This window comes from Daktulosphaira vitifoliae, unplaced genomic scaffold (assembly GCF_025091365.1).
Source record: "Daktulosphaira vitifoliae isolate Bord-2020 unplaced genomic scaffold, ASM2509136v1 Scaffold_1, whole genome shotgun sequence".
In the NCBI taxonomy this organism is placed as follows: domain Eukaryota; kingdom Metazoa; phylum Arthropoda; class Insecta; order Hemiptera; family Phylloxeridae; genus Daktulosphaira; species Daktulosphaira vitifoliae.
This window is the reverse complement of record NW_026099572.1, coordinates 53,842,060-53,856,190: the sequence shown is the minus strand read 5'-3', so window position 1 is coordinate 53,856,190 and position 14,131 is coordinate 53,842,060. Positions and strand designations below refer to the sequence as shown.

Sequence of the window (14,131 nt, the reverse complement as noted above, 5' to 3'; positions counted from 1 at the left end):
AATGTAAATAATTGTATAAGATTATTTTCAATAAGTGGATTTCAAAAAAATACTAATAACGGGTATAAATTATTAAAAATAATACAATCAATGTATAGTTTTGATAGTATTATTTATTATTATAACTAACTGGATATTTTATCTTTTAAAAGAAAAAATTTAGTATTTATACAGAACTTTAATAGTTTAAAAGAAGTGGTGTAGCGAGAGTACAGGTTTAGACTCGCCCCATTGACACCAATATTCATCTCTATAATTAAGTCATTAGCAAAAGAATGAATATAAATATGGAATTTTACTATGCCTCTCTCAACCCAATTATAAAATTTAGGCTATGCCGTTGTTTAAAAGAATTATTTTATAAAATACAACTATACAATTAAACATTATTTTAAAAGATTGTCAGCCTTAGATATTTAGATGTATTTTATTTATTTAACATTAATAACTGTAGCATATTCGGTAAGGGAGTAAAGAAGGCAATAATGCGAATAAAAATTGATTCGACTAAAATTAAATTATGTTTCTAATTGTCAAATTTAATATAAAAATAAATTTAAATCACGTTTATATTATTAACTAAAATCTAAAAAGGTTCAATTATCAATAGCATTATAATTTTATTTATCAGATGATAAAATAAAATAAATTTATAATCCTTTTTCTAATTTGTTATCCATTAAAAATCAAAAACACCAATTTATGTAACTATTTTATTAATACAACAATAATAAGAAATTTGTTCAAAAAGTTTAAAAAAAAATGATAACAATTTTTATTATCTAACTAGTCATATTTAATGGTACACTTATGAATAATATAAAAAATATATTTTCTATGATAACTATGTAACCAATTTACAAAATAAAATAAAACTTAAGGTGTTTATTACATAATTAAAAAGTATACAAAACTTGTTTTTTTACTATAGGTTCATCACTATTATGATATTTTACTGTGTAATGCTCTTTATCTAAAATTTTATAAGTATCATTTCTAAAGTTCAAAAAATCTTGACTTAGTCTTTCGAGTCCATCAAAATAAATCTGTAGTAGTACTGGAGGTGGATGTTCAACTCCAGCTAAGTTAGTAACTGATGTGTAATAATTCATTGCCCATTTTGTTCTACCAAGCTGATGAAAATCTTTTTCTCTTTGACCACTAGCAAGTCGAGCTTCAGCTTCTTCGTGCGTATTTTTATACATTTCTTCTTTAGAAGGTAACTTCATTGACCCTTCTAAGATTTTTTTATATATTTTTGACTGAAATCATACAATATTTAATTTTTAAGAATCATTAATTACTTAAAGACTAAATTACTTGGAAATCAAACAGATAAAATCCTGTGGTATTTCTAGGAACTCCAATAAATGCCATGGTTGGATGCTCAATATTAACCATATGTTTGAAAAGAGTCTTAATCACATTATTTTCAATTTTTATATGACATTCTGGTGTTAAAAATGGGTAGGTATAGCTGTATCCTAATATTTTTTATAATTGCAATAAATTAAAATTAATTTTTTAATAGAAGTTTCAAGTGGATTTTTCATTATTATTAACATACTTATGATCAGATATTTTAATTTTCACGTACCAGTACAATATATAACAGCATCTACTTGCTCATAAGAACCATCAACAAATATTACACCATCTTCCACCAGTTCTTTGATATCTGTCTTATGGAAGTAATTAGATGGTACATTTAGGTTGAACATTTTAGGGTTATGATGACTTAGAAATACCTAACATAATTTTATCAATAATATTTTATTATTTAATAACTTGAATACATTTTTAAAGTTGTAAATACTTTTTTAGCCACTTTAGATACACCAAATGATATATCTAAACCAGATGCACCACATCCTACAACAACAACATTATTATCTCTATAAGACTCAACATCTCTATAGCTATGACTATGTAATATTTTTCCACAAAATTTTTCTCTGCCTTTTATTTTTGGATAAACAGGATTACTATAATTACTATAAAAAAATATAGAATAAGTATTTTGTAAATAAATATGGATTACTTAAGAGAAAGTGACATACCCAACACAGATAATGACTGAATCAAAAGTGTTAATACTTTTAATTTTATTTTCTAGATCGAGTACTGTTACTTCCCATTGATCATTATGTACAGGACTAATTTTTTCCACATGATGATGTAACTACAGAAAAAATAAAATTTTATTGAAAAAAATATTGCAAATTAATAAACTAATAATATTTATTTAAATTAAAAGAAATAAATTATAAAATAACATTTATAATTTATTACTATCTGTTTTAATAATAAATTTATGATCATAGAAAAAAATTTCAAATGCTATTTTTATATCATAATTTGTTTAATTATAAAGCTACAAGTACTAAAAAACATACATAACATTACATCCTACTTTATTTATAATAGGATTCTGTTAAAATTAAATTGTTGCATTCTTTTTATAATCCTCTATAAGTATTAAATTTTTAATGATATGGAGTTAAATGAATACTAAAAAATTTCTATTCATTCAGTGTAATTAAAAAATAATATATTTTAGTTAGAATCTGAAAACAAGTTAAGTTTAGTTATCATTTTTATAATTCTTCAAACAAAGTACCTTAATATATTTTCGTAAATCAAAATGATCAGCAAAATCATTTATATAATTTTCCATGTACTTGCTTGGAAAATAGCATTGATTACCAACATTTTTGTGTTCAAAGTCACAAAGTTCCATGATTTCTTTGGGCAAGTTTGTCCTAAAATATGTATGTTTTAAATGAATAAAACATTTTATTTTTTTAATGTAATTTTAACGGGGACACACCTGAGGTTTTTATACATACTCGAATGCACAGGTAAACCATATTGATCAACATCTACATTATCTGTATAAACCCAAGTTCCTCCTAAACTGTCAATTTTTTCATATAATGTACAGTTAAACGTGGAGTCTGATTCAGCAAAATTTTTTAAAGCTGCTAAACCTGCTGGCCCACCGCCAACAATACAAACAGATTTTTTGGAGTTCAACATTTCTTTTAATGGTTTTCAATAGTGAATAAACTTAATAAAATCACAATGGTACACTAAAAAAATTTGAAATTAAATATTTAATAAAATGTGATTTCTAGTGCTGTTTATGTACTTAGTATTAATCTGTAGAAGCGAAAATCGTAGAGAAAGTTTGCAAGAAGAAATAAAAAGTAAGCGAGATATTAACGATTAATACATAACGGTTTAAATTAATAACTGCGTACTCATAGCAGAGACATTTCGCTATGTGTTGCAATTAAATATGATACTGATAACAAAACACACTGATAACATTTCATAATGACCAGCGGCAACCTTGAAAGACTTCTTAATAAATCGAAAAATATGACATACAACTTGAAAAATGAAATTACACCAATAATTCATATTACAATAGATAATCTTTAAAATAGATTAAAATATGTGAATAGAGATCAAATATGTCTTCAAATATGACGTGCCTAATTATTTAGGTGATGTTATAAAAATATTATTTAAAATATAACAATTTTAGGATGGACAAATGTATAGAAAATAAATTTTTGGAATAACTTTTATAACTGTCTTAAAAGGTCTCAAGAATAAATACTAATATAAATAAGGAAAAAATTAAATAGATAAAAAAAATTATTATTATAATTTTCACATATAATTTCGTCATTTTATATAAATTCATTTTTCATTTTTCCTAAGTTACCATGATTATATTAAATATAGATACAAAAATATTCAATGCTTTTTTATTTTAAATTAAATTAAAGTTTGTAATTTATGGTTTAATGATAATTAAGACTTGGAGTTATATGCATTTTTTGTTCAAATTATTTTGAAGGGTCTCAAGTTTATGCAACGTATGGTACGTGTGTAAAAAAATGTATATACTATCTCATATAATTGAAATATAACTGCAACGTATCTTTAAAAAATGTCTCTCTAAAGAGATATTTTCACCTTGGACAGTTTTGACCATTATCCCGCCTAAAAATGTACTGACAAATATTGTATTAGAATACCATTAGGGTAATTGTGATGGAGTATTTATTGATTTGTTGTATGACTGCGAATAGAGTTATTTAAACGATCAACAATTAATATTTTTAAATATTAAAATTATCATAGTAATGTAAAAATGTTTAATATTGATTTTAAACTCGGGGCATCATTAGCCTGAACCACGGCCCAGTAAGTCTAATTTAGTCTAGATCCTAGGCTAAAATATAAGAGTGTATACTAATTTTTCAAATGATATAACTCAGATGACCTTATCAAATTATAATTATTTTAATTTTAATTTTTTTCGTTTGACGTAATACGTACGTCATAAATAATACTCATTATAATAATATATATATATATATATTATAATTATAATAATACTAATTTTTGTATTCTAGATCCCACCAAATGTAATAACAAACGAAATATGCGTAACAACCGATGGTTTCATTACCTTTAAATCTTTGTCTACAGTTATAAATTGTATATAATCTCTATAATTGAGTATTAAAATATATGAGAAAATAGAATATTGTAGTGCGAGATAAACGAACACCAACAGAGGGGAGAAAATGATTAATAAATGAAATCTACAGAATGTCCTACCATGTTCCGACCATAGAGTAATACATTGCTCAATGATTCTGACATCTTTAATAACTTTTGACCCAACGAATAATTTGCGTTATTTTTTTAAAAATAAGTTTTACAATTTCAGACTACGTTTAAAGCATATTTTTTTTTAAATTGTCTCTAACGAGAAAAATATAAAAATTAAATTTTATTTATCTGAAATATCAAAATAGCTATTTCTTAGTTTTATTTTTCTAAATATTTGAATAGGTCAATAATAAAAACATTTTTTAGTATTTAAATACATAGATTGGATATTTAACGTAGGTGAATACAGTTCGTATTGCTTCTATATTTATAATGCATACTCCAAATCCACACATTAAAAATAAAGTAAATGTACTTTGATTTTATTTAAAATTATTGAAATAGTTATAGCAATAGAAAATAGATAAATGAATAATAAAAAAGTACTTTATTTTTATTAAAACTAACAGTAGTCAATACATAGAAATTAAATTTTTTAATAATGTATAAAAATTAAGGTGACAATGAAATCAGGATTTTTAAAAACTTTCAAGATTGGACAATCATAAGAAGAGGTATCTCAAAAGGGATCATAATATCATTACTTAAATTTTTTAGTGTTATTAAAAATATTTTTCATAAATTGAAAATTGTCCCAAACCTGAAATATTAAATAAGCTACTGACAAGGTATAAATATTGCAAATATTTTTTCATGACGTTTTAAAATGAGAATTATATACTCTTTAGTTGTTTAATTTCCTAGTATAAAATGTAAGAACTGTAAAAATACTTAAAATAACATTTTTGGGATATTATTGACCAAATAAATTGATGGTTTTAAGAATTACTGATGGAAATAAAAAATAAATCATAATATGCAAGGAGATTTAATAATGTATAAGTATTACTCATAAATTATAATTAAAGTACACTAGTTTAAAATACATACAATACCATTATATTTAAAAATAGTAAAAAAAATACAAAACAAAAATAATATAATTTTAAGTTTTTCATAAATAATAATAATTATTCTGGGTTAAAAACAAATAAGTAAAATACAATAATTAATATTTGAACATAAAATTCACCATAAAAATATATTTATAAACATTTTTAATGGTGATTTTTACATACATGGTTATTATGTGAATTATCAAAATAATATGGTTACCAGAATTGTCATTTTAGCCTTTAAAAAGGAAAATATATAAATTTTAGGAAATATCAAATATTTTTTTTGCTACATTTACATTTTGTTTAGTATAAGAAAGCCTTCTAATTTTTATCGTTCATTTTTCTATCTATTCTGAGATTATATTAACAACAATTCTTATAAATAAAAAAGTTAGCAAATCTAAAAATTTACTTTTATGTGTAATAAAATTGTTTAACTAAAATTGCAATATTATGTTTATGTTTTCTAATAATAGTAATTCCATTCTTGGAAATAACTTGATTTATTTGGTTATTGCATTTTCTTCATTTGCAAACTTAACCATGTAATGTACATTGTCAACAATTTTGTAATGATCTTTTCGGAAGTTGAAATAATCATTTCTGACTCTCATAATTGCTTCACAAAATATTCGAAGAACTACAGTAGGTATGGGCTCGATATCTGCAAAATTAGCTAGATCATCAAAATGATCTTTAGATTTAATAGCCAAATCGTGTAGATCATTTTGACGAGCACCACTAGCTAATCTTGCTTCAACATCTTTACGAGTATCTTCTAGCATATCTTCTTTACTGGGAAGAGTTTTAGCACCAGATAAAACTTTTTTAGCAAATCGTGCCTATATAATAAAATTAATAATTATTAAATAGTTGCATAATATATTAGTTTTTTTGACAAATTAACTAAATCAATTAACATAATCACAGCTTCACACAAAAAGAATATTTATTTTTGGTTCTGGAGGTAAGACCAAGTAGTACAAAATACAGTTGTGCAACCTCTTTACAGCATACATCGGGTAAGGCTAATAGTCTATATACCATTGTTTTTTAGAGTAAATAAGATTTATGGATTGAACTGATTTTTGTTTAATATACGACTAAGTTAAAATATTAAAATGTTTAGTAGCTTAGATTACAAGGATTTTGAAGGATTTTCAAAACCATGATATGTTGGGTTTTTTTTATACCTCAGATTCAGATTAAGTGACTACAAAAACAGAAAATTCAGTCCGATCTTTAGACCTAAATTTAGATTTTTTTGTGTGGCAATGTATTTATTTAAAATGTCTATACCTGCAAGTCATACAATGGAAATGGAGCTGTTTTTATAGGAATTCCCAATAAGCACATTGTTGGATGCTCAATGTTGACTATATGCTTAAACAATGGCTGAATGTGATTATTTTCTACATGAATACCACACTCCGGAGTTAAAAATGGATAATTGAATTTGTAACCTACAATATAGTAAATACACAATGCACAATGATTAATTACTTTTGTTTATGTCTAATTATAAATATATTTTAATTTTCTCACTAATGCTAAACATTGTGAAATTTTTTTTTAATAATTCATATCCAACAATTAGGTAAAAATTAATACAGAGTGCACTAAATGTTGTAAATTGTGGTATTAAAATAAATGTCGAGATGTAACAATAAAATAAAATCAAACAAATTAAGAACTACTTTTATATTTACATGAAAGTAGTTCTGAAATTGGTGCATTATAGTCTTAAGTTTGACTAAAAACTTAATATAGAAAGTGTTTGGATGTTAATTTGAATAATTTTAAGTCAAATATATTGATAATTATAGGAATAATGTACTGGTAGTTGTTCATTTTTTAACATATAAAAAATGTATTTTAAAATTGTTTTTTTTTTTTAAAAATGCATTGAAAGGAAAATATTACATGAAAGTCATAAAAAAATGGTGGTACATGATAAACAAAAAAATTATCTTTATGACTTGTGACTTTATCCGCTAACTGTTTACATAAGAGTAATTTTATTTTGAATTATCTTGTACCAAAATTATTAGTTACTTCAAATTCATTATTTCAATAAAAAATAAGGGAAATTTTTATTAATAAATTTTCAAAATAGGTATTTAATAAAACATTCAGTTCAGGATCTAGGGAGCACTAGATACCTTGAACTCAAGGTTTCAAGGGTAGTACTGAAATATAAATTATAAAATTGAAGACCTTTTTTGAAACAGATTTAAAAATATTAATAAAATAGTATGTTTTGATAAGCAAAATAAAAAGGTCATTCAGACAACAGAATTGAGCACTTACTTGTTAGTGGCACTATTCTTTATTGTGACCCTAATTTAGATAATAAATATATATATCTGACTTAAGAGGTATAATAATCTAAATCTATTCTAACTGCAGAGCAAAATTGAGAAGGTTTTACCATAATTTGGGTTTTTCATATTTGTCAATGAAAATTCTCAGCTGTTCAATGACAGATTTTAATGATCAATATGTCCAAAAAACCTAATTTTAATCTTGTTGAACATATCATGATCGAAACTTGAATAAAAAATATTTGTTAAAAGTACTTTATGATGGAAAAAATAAAATCATTTCAAAATAATTTTTCCTATGGAGCATTTGTCTTTAAAGCCAAATGGTCCCAAGTTATTGGTTAAATTTGATGCTAAAATTGTACTGAAATGAATAGATGCTCATAACTGCTGAGTGTATATAATTGATTATGTTTACACTATAATAAACAAAATAAATTTTGACTATAATTTTAGCTTTGCATCGAAGATGAGAAGGTATTAACTTTACTATGATGTGTTTTTTTTTGTCTGTTACTACTTTTTCTCAGCTCTCACCTTACGGATTTCTTTCAACGATACGTCAAAAGATCACAAATCGTATTTAGTCAAAGACATTACCCTCAAAAATTGAAAAAATTTCCCTCGTGCATAAAGACAATATGTGTTTATAAGATATTAAATATCTTTAATATTATTTTGTTTTAAATCAAAATTTTTAAAATAATATTAACCACAATTGATTATTTTTATTATATTTTAATATTTGGGTGAAATTTTAAAACAGCAATTATATAATTAAAATAATACAAATTATTGTGAAATTTGAAAGATTCGCATTAAAGTATATTTCATGATAGTGATGTTAATCATTAGATATCATCAACACTTGTCCCAACTATGCTCTACACACATTGTATTGGGTTTTTTATTACAAAAATAAGGTTTGAAACTATCTTGTTAAGAATTCTTATGGCACGTTTTTAGTAATGATCTAAATTTAAGATCATATACATCTATACATTAGGAGTTATAAATGAAAAATAAAAAAATCTATATCAATCTATTTACAACACCAAACAAATATAACCGTTTTTAAAGTTTAACCAATACTATGTATATTAGTTTTTTTTTATTTTTCTGGAAACTTTAATTATAGATTATAAAAATATTTAAATGATTAAATAAATATTCAAAAATTTGATTTAAAAAAAAATGTATGCCCATTTTTCAAAAATTGATGTTATTTTTAGTAATTTTTCGAGGGAGAAAAACAAATTTAAAATTTCATTGGCAGCTTGTGTAATTTAATATTTTTCAAATGCATAAAACATGCATACTATACTGAAGTAATAGGTTTACTATTTTTTGGTAAATGACAGATATCACCCATTTTAATAAATACAATCAATAATTCCAAAATCTCATTTTTGTGACTTATTAAATTTTGTATTCAAGCAACAGGATTTTAAGTTATTTAAAAATTGATTAAAAAGCAAAAAAGGAAAACAAAATTGAGTTGCCTCTATTTTTTTAAGAGGTATTGATATGTTAACAAGAAAAGTAAAGTTAACAATAATATTACTGTAAAATTTTTTTTGTTTTACCTGTGCAAAATATTATAACATCGGCCGTTTCAAATGAACCATCAACAAAATACACACCATCTTCTACAATTTTTTTTATATCACCTTTTAATAAGAGGTTTGGAGGTGTTTTATCTGCAAGATATCTGTTTAATCCATCATTATGGTGACTAAAATATACCTAAATCACAAAATAAGATATTTCTATTACTAAAATTTTTACTTTAATGCGCTAATTAGAATTTTAAAAAAATATGTATTACTTTTGAGGCTACACTAGAAAGTTCAAATGCAATATCCAGACCAGAAGATCCACAACCAACAACAACTGCTTTTTTATCTTTAAATATAGAGGGTTTTCTATATTTAAAACTATGTATTTTTATACCCTTAAAATTTTCCAAGCCTTCAAAATTTGGTATTTGTGGATGACAAAAATTACTGCAAGTTAAAATTTTGTAATTAAATAAATTTTATATATTAATTTTTAGCAAAATAAACAAATAACTATTTTATAGAATATATTTACCCGGTACAAACTAGTATTTGATCAAAATCCATAATTTCTTCAACTTTTGTTTCCAAATTCAAGACTGTAACTCGCCAACGGCCACCTTCCAAAGGACGGACCTCTTTAGTATGATGATTAAACTAATAACATAATAAAATTAAAAAATTACTTATGTTTTAGATTTTAATTTCTTACTTTAATGAATTTTTTTAATCCATAATGTACTGCGTAATCTTCCAAATATTGATGCACAATATCACCATCCGAGTATGAATCATCATCGTTTTTATAATGAAACCCTGGATATTCCATAACTTGTTTTGGTAAATTTGTTCTAAATAAATTTTCAATAAAAATAAGTAAAATAACAGGTCAGCATAGATTATTTAATTTTGATAAATACTATTGAATTTCAAGACTACAATTTAAATTAAACTTTTGGTAAATTTATGTTTACCTTAGGCTCTTGTACATTGCAGAATGAACAGGGATACCGTAATCATTAGTATCGGTTTGTTCGGTATACACCCATAATCCACCAACTGAACTGTTTTGTTCAAAGGCAACACATTCATAAGATGGATCTTCAGAAAAATATTTAATAGCTGGCAAACCAGCTCCCCCAGCTCCAATAATTGCAACTGACTTTTTTTTTCCTATAAACAAAACATTTTTTTTTAATTATTTAATTAAATGCTAAAAATTAATTATTCCCTTATAAACTCTAAAATACCATACCTATATACCATTCATATAGAAAAAAAATTACTATGGTCATTTATTAGTTTTTCAAATTATATCTTTTTCTTTTTTTGTGTTGCACTATTTTCTTTGCATTATAATTTACACTTATAAATTAATATTGTTATAGTTAATATTTTGAACAACAGATAAGAATATTTAAACACTACATATTATTTGGTGTTAATATCAGAGTAGGTAAAAATCAAATTAAGAATATAATAATAAAAAACAGTTTTTTGTGTTTTAAACTACATAATCTCTTGAACAATATTTTTAATATAAAATATATAATTGAAATTATAAAATTAAACAAAACTAATATAAGAAATTCAAGTTTGCGTACTATGTCATTAAAAATTTATATATCAAACTGATTAGCAGAAATAAGACCATTGATAAAATAAAACAACTACCTTATTTTTTTTATCTTATCTGTGGTCAGACTTTNCGTTTCCGCTCTTTTGAGTACACTCCCGCCATATTTATTTACAAAATTCAATCACCGAACGAAGTGTTATGTTCGTAAAATAATTTGTTCAATTGATAAAGTTAGCCGCACTAAAATCACATTAATACATGTTTGCACTGAGCTAGATAAAACTCTCCACTGTTGACAAACAGTTAAGATAAAACTGACGACCGAGCAATCGTCGAGGTCAGATATTTCATTTGTTGTTCGAGGCATTCTGGGAATTACCGTTAATAATAGATAATCATTTCGTAATTGCTACCCGTACATAAACTTGTTATATAAATATAAAATATATACTGGAACCTATTTATAAAGTATTGAATATTTTTCCAAAAAAATATTTATTTCAATAACTCTAAAATGTATGTTGGTATAACTATCCTTAACAGTCAGTCCGAGAGCCGCAAAAAAACGTTCCAAGGGCCGCATGCGGCCCGCGGGCCGCGTAGTGAGGATCGCTGGTATAGATGAAAATAAAAGAATGGATTGGGTATTCCTATACTAAAAACACGAGATGTCATAAACCAAAATGGGAAGAGTAATAGTGCTTTTTCACTCAAGCAAAGGATATAATCATCATAAGTTTTATATTAAAATTAAAAAAAAAAAGTTTCTTTTATTTTAAAATAGACGATTTTTAAGCATAAAAATTTGATGGGTTGTTTACAACTTTAGGATAAGTAATTATTGAATTACAAGCATTTTAATACATAGAGTGGGTATGTAACGCGAGTGAAATATACGTTATAAATATACAGGGTGATTTTTTTATCATAACCCACTCAATTACTTGCAGAATAATAATAATTTAAACATTTTTTTTTTCATTATCTTTAGTTTCACATTATTCTTGAATTTTTAACTATGTAATACTTTTTAAGTTCATCCCTTATGCCTTGGAAGGGGGTCAACTTTGTTTTTTTAAATGGTAACACATATTTTTAATTTAATAAAATGTTTGAGTTTTTAATTTAATAGTAAATGGCATTTGAATTTTTAATATAACTTAATTCGTTTATTAGATATAATCATTTAAAGTTTCAAATTTTTGAATTAATATACAGGTATAATACACAAGGGATTACAAATATAGGTAGCTAATTGGTTTTTTATAACATCGATATTAGCAGGTACACAGCATTGTTATTATCAATTGTAGTAAGGCACATTGTTATGAGTTTATAAATACACTAACTGACAATACAGAAAGTATATCTATTGATAATCATAATTGATAATAAACAATCCGTGACTGAGACAGCAATGTCATAAAAATCCAATTAGCTACCTGTATTTACAATCCCATGTGTATTATACATGTATATTAACTCAAAATTTTGAAACTTTAAATGTTTATATCTAATAAGCTAATAAAGTTATATTAAAAATTCAAATGCCATTTACTATTAAATTAAAAACTCAAACATTTTATTAAATTAAAAATATGTGTTACCATTTAAAAAAACAAAGTTGACCCCCCTCCAAGGCATAAGGGATGAACTTAAAAAGTATTACATAGTTAAAAATTCAAGAATAATGTGTAACTAAAGATAATAATAAAAAAAAATGTTTAAATTATTATTATTCTGCGAGTAATTGAGTGGGTTATGATAAAAAAATCACTCTGTACATAATTAATAAATATACCTTAGTACGATCAGTGTATTAAACCTATGTATTTAAATGATTATAACTAAACAATCAACCGATTAAATTTTTTTGTTTGAAAATTGCTTAAAAAATTATCTATTCTAAAATTAAAAAATATATTTTAGTTATAAAAATATAATAGTACATAGATTTATTTAAAAAAATAATAATAATTTTTGGAAGTTTAACAAAGGGTATCTTTTAAATGTTTAAATCAAAATACAATACATTTTTTTGATTAGTTTAAATCGAGTTTTAAACATTTGTTTTAAAATTAACGATTTAACATGTTAATATGAATAGTGAGCGTTAAAACGATAAAAAATTCTAAATGTCGTGAACTATAGAAATATATATTTGATGTGGAAATAAAATAATTAATAAGAGAAATTCGCATCGTAAATTATATCGGAATAGGATATAATTTAAAAGAAAACTTCTTTTCCAACATAAGTGTAAACTGGGGAACAATAAAAAAAAAATATATAAAGTTCACATTATTAGTAAAGTTTGTTGAACAACTTAACTACTAGTTTAGTAAAGTTAACGATTGGTCAAATGTCAACTATTTAGGTCGTTCAATAGTTGAAGGGAAATCATATAAACTAACTAGGGAGGTAAGAATTTTGAAATTTCCGATCTACAACTTATTATAATAATCATAATAAGTAGCAACACGTTTCTGTGCTACTACCTATTACTTTATTTCCGTGGTGTGAGGTTGTTGAAACGACAGACTATGTCAGATCCTGCAAATACAATTAAACGTGATGCTTTCATTGCATAACCTACTATTATTATTAGCTGTACGCATCAACATTTTTTATAGGTCTAGTCTCATTCGACGAGACATCAAACACGAGTAGAAGCGACCGCCCGTCAGTCACGTAAAGGTACACACACACACACACACACACACACACACACACCACCACCACCACCCACCACTGGCACGTGATCGGAGACGGTAGCCGTTCGAATGCCCACACGGTAAAGACGTGAGTTGTTTAGTTATTTAGACATTACTCATCAGTTACCAACAACGCCGATAACGTTTTGAATTAACCTGGTCAAGACCAAGTGTCAGGGCGAACAAAATGAATTTAACGCTAGTGTGCTAAACAAACTGATAGGGTGATTTTCGGGTAAACAAATATCGATAAAATAGGAGAAATATATTTTGCTCGGCGAGCCTGTCGCTTTATTCGACGACAAACTCAAATGGAGATAACCGCCCGTCCACAACGTGACGGCACACGCCCAACCGGCAC

The 14,131-nt window shown here is 25.0% G+C and overlaps 1 protein-coding gene across 1 annotated transcript; it reads right to left on the bottom strand.

Moving 5' to 3' along the window:
* Nucleotides 1–829: 829 nt before the first annotated feature.
* LOC126894462 (uncharacterized) lies at nucleotides 830–10,787 on the bottom strand. Its single transcript, XM_050665503.1, has 15 exons — nucleotides 10,733–10,787; nucleotides 10,452–10,650; nucleotides 10,190–10,328; nucleotides 10,013–10,134; nucleotides 9,747–9,924; nucleotides 9,505–9,664; nucleotides 6,894–7,057; nucleotides 6,101–6,436; nucleotides 2,831–3,054; nucleotides 2,621–2,762; nucleotides 2,061–2,182; nucleotides 1,817–1,994; nucleotides 1,598–1,748; nucleotides 1,321–1,484; nucleotides 830–1,262 (listed from the first exon to the last, which is right to left on the bottom strand). The coding sequence occupies exons 1-15, from the start codon at nucleotides 10,770–10,772 to the stop codon at nucleotides 897–899; spliced, it is 2,685 nt and encodes an 894-aa protein (XP_050521460.1). The 5' UTR covers nucleotides 10,773–10,787; the 3' UTR covers nucleotides 830–896.
* Nucleotides 10,788–14,131: the final 3,344 nt, after the last annotated feature.

Coding starts and splice junctions, on each gene's coding strand:
- LOC126894462 (XM_050665503.1), bottom strand. CDS start 10,772: ATGACCATAGTAATTTTTTTTCTATATGAATGGTATATAG. Junction 9,665..9,746: donor TTTCTAGTGTAGCCTCAAAA/GTAATACATATT, acceptor TTTGTGATTTAG/GTATATTTTAGTCACCATAA. Junction 1,263..1,320: donor TTTATCTGTTTGATTTCCAA/GTAATTTAGTCT, acceptor GTATGATTTCAG/TCAAAAATATATAAAAAAAT.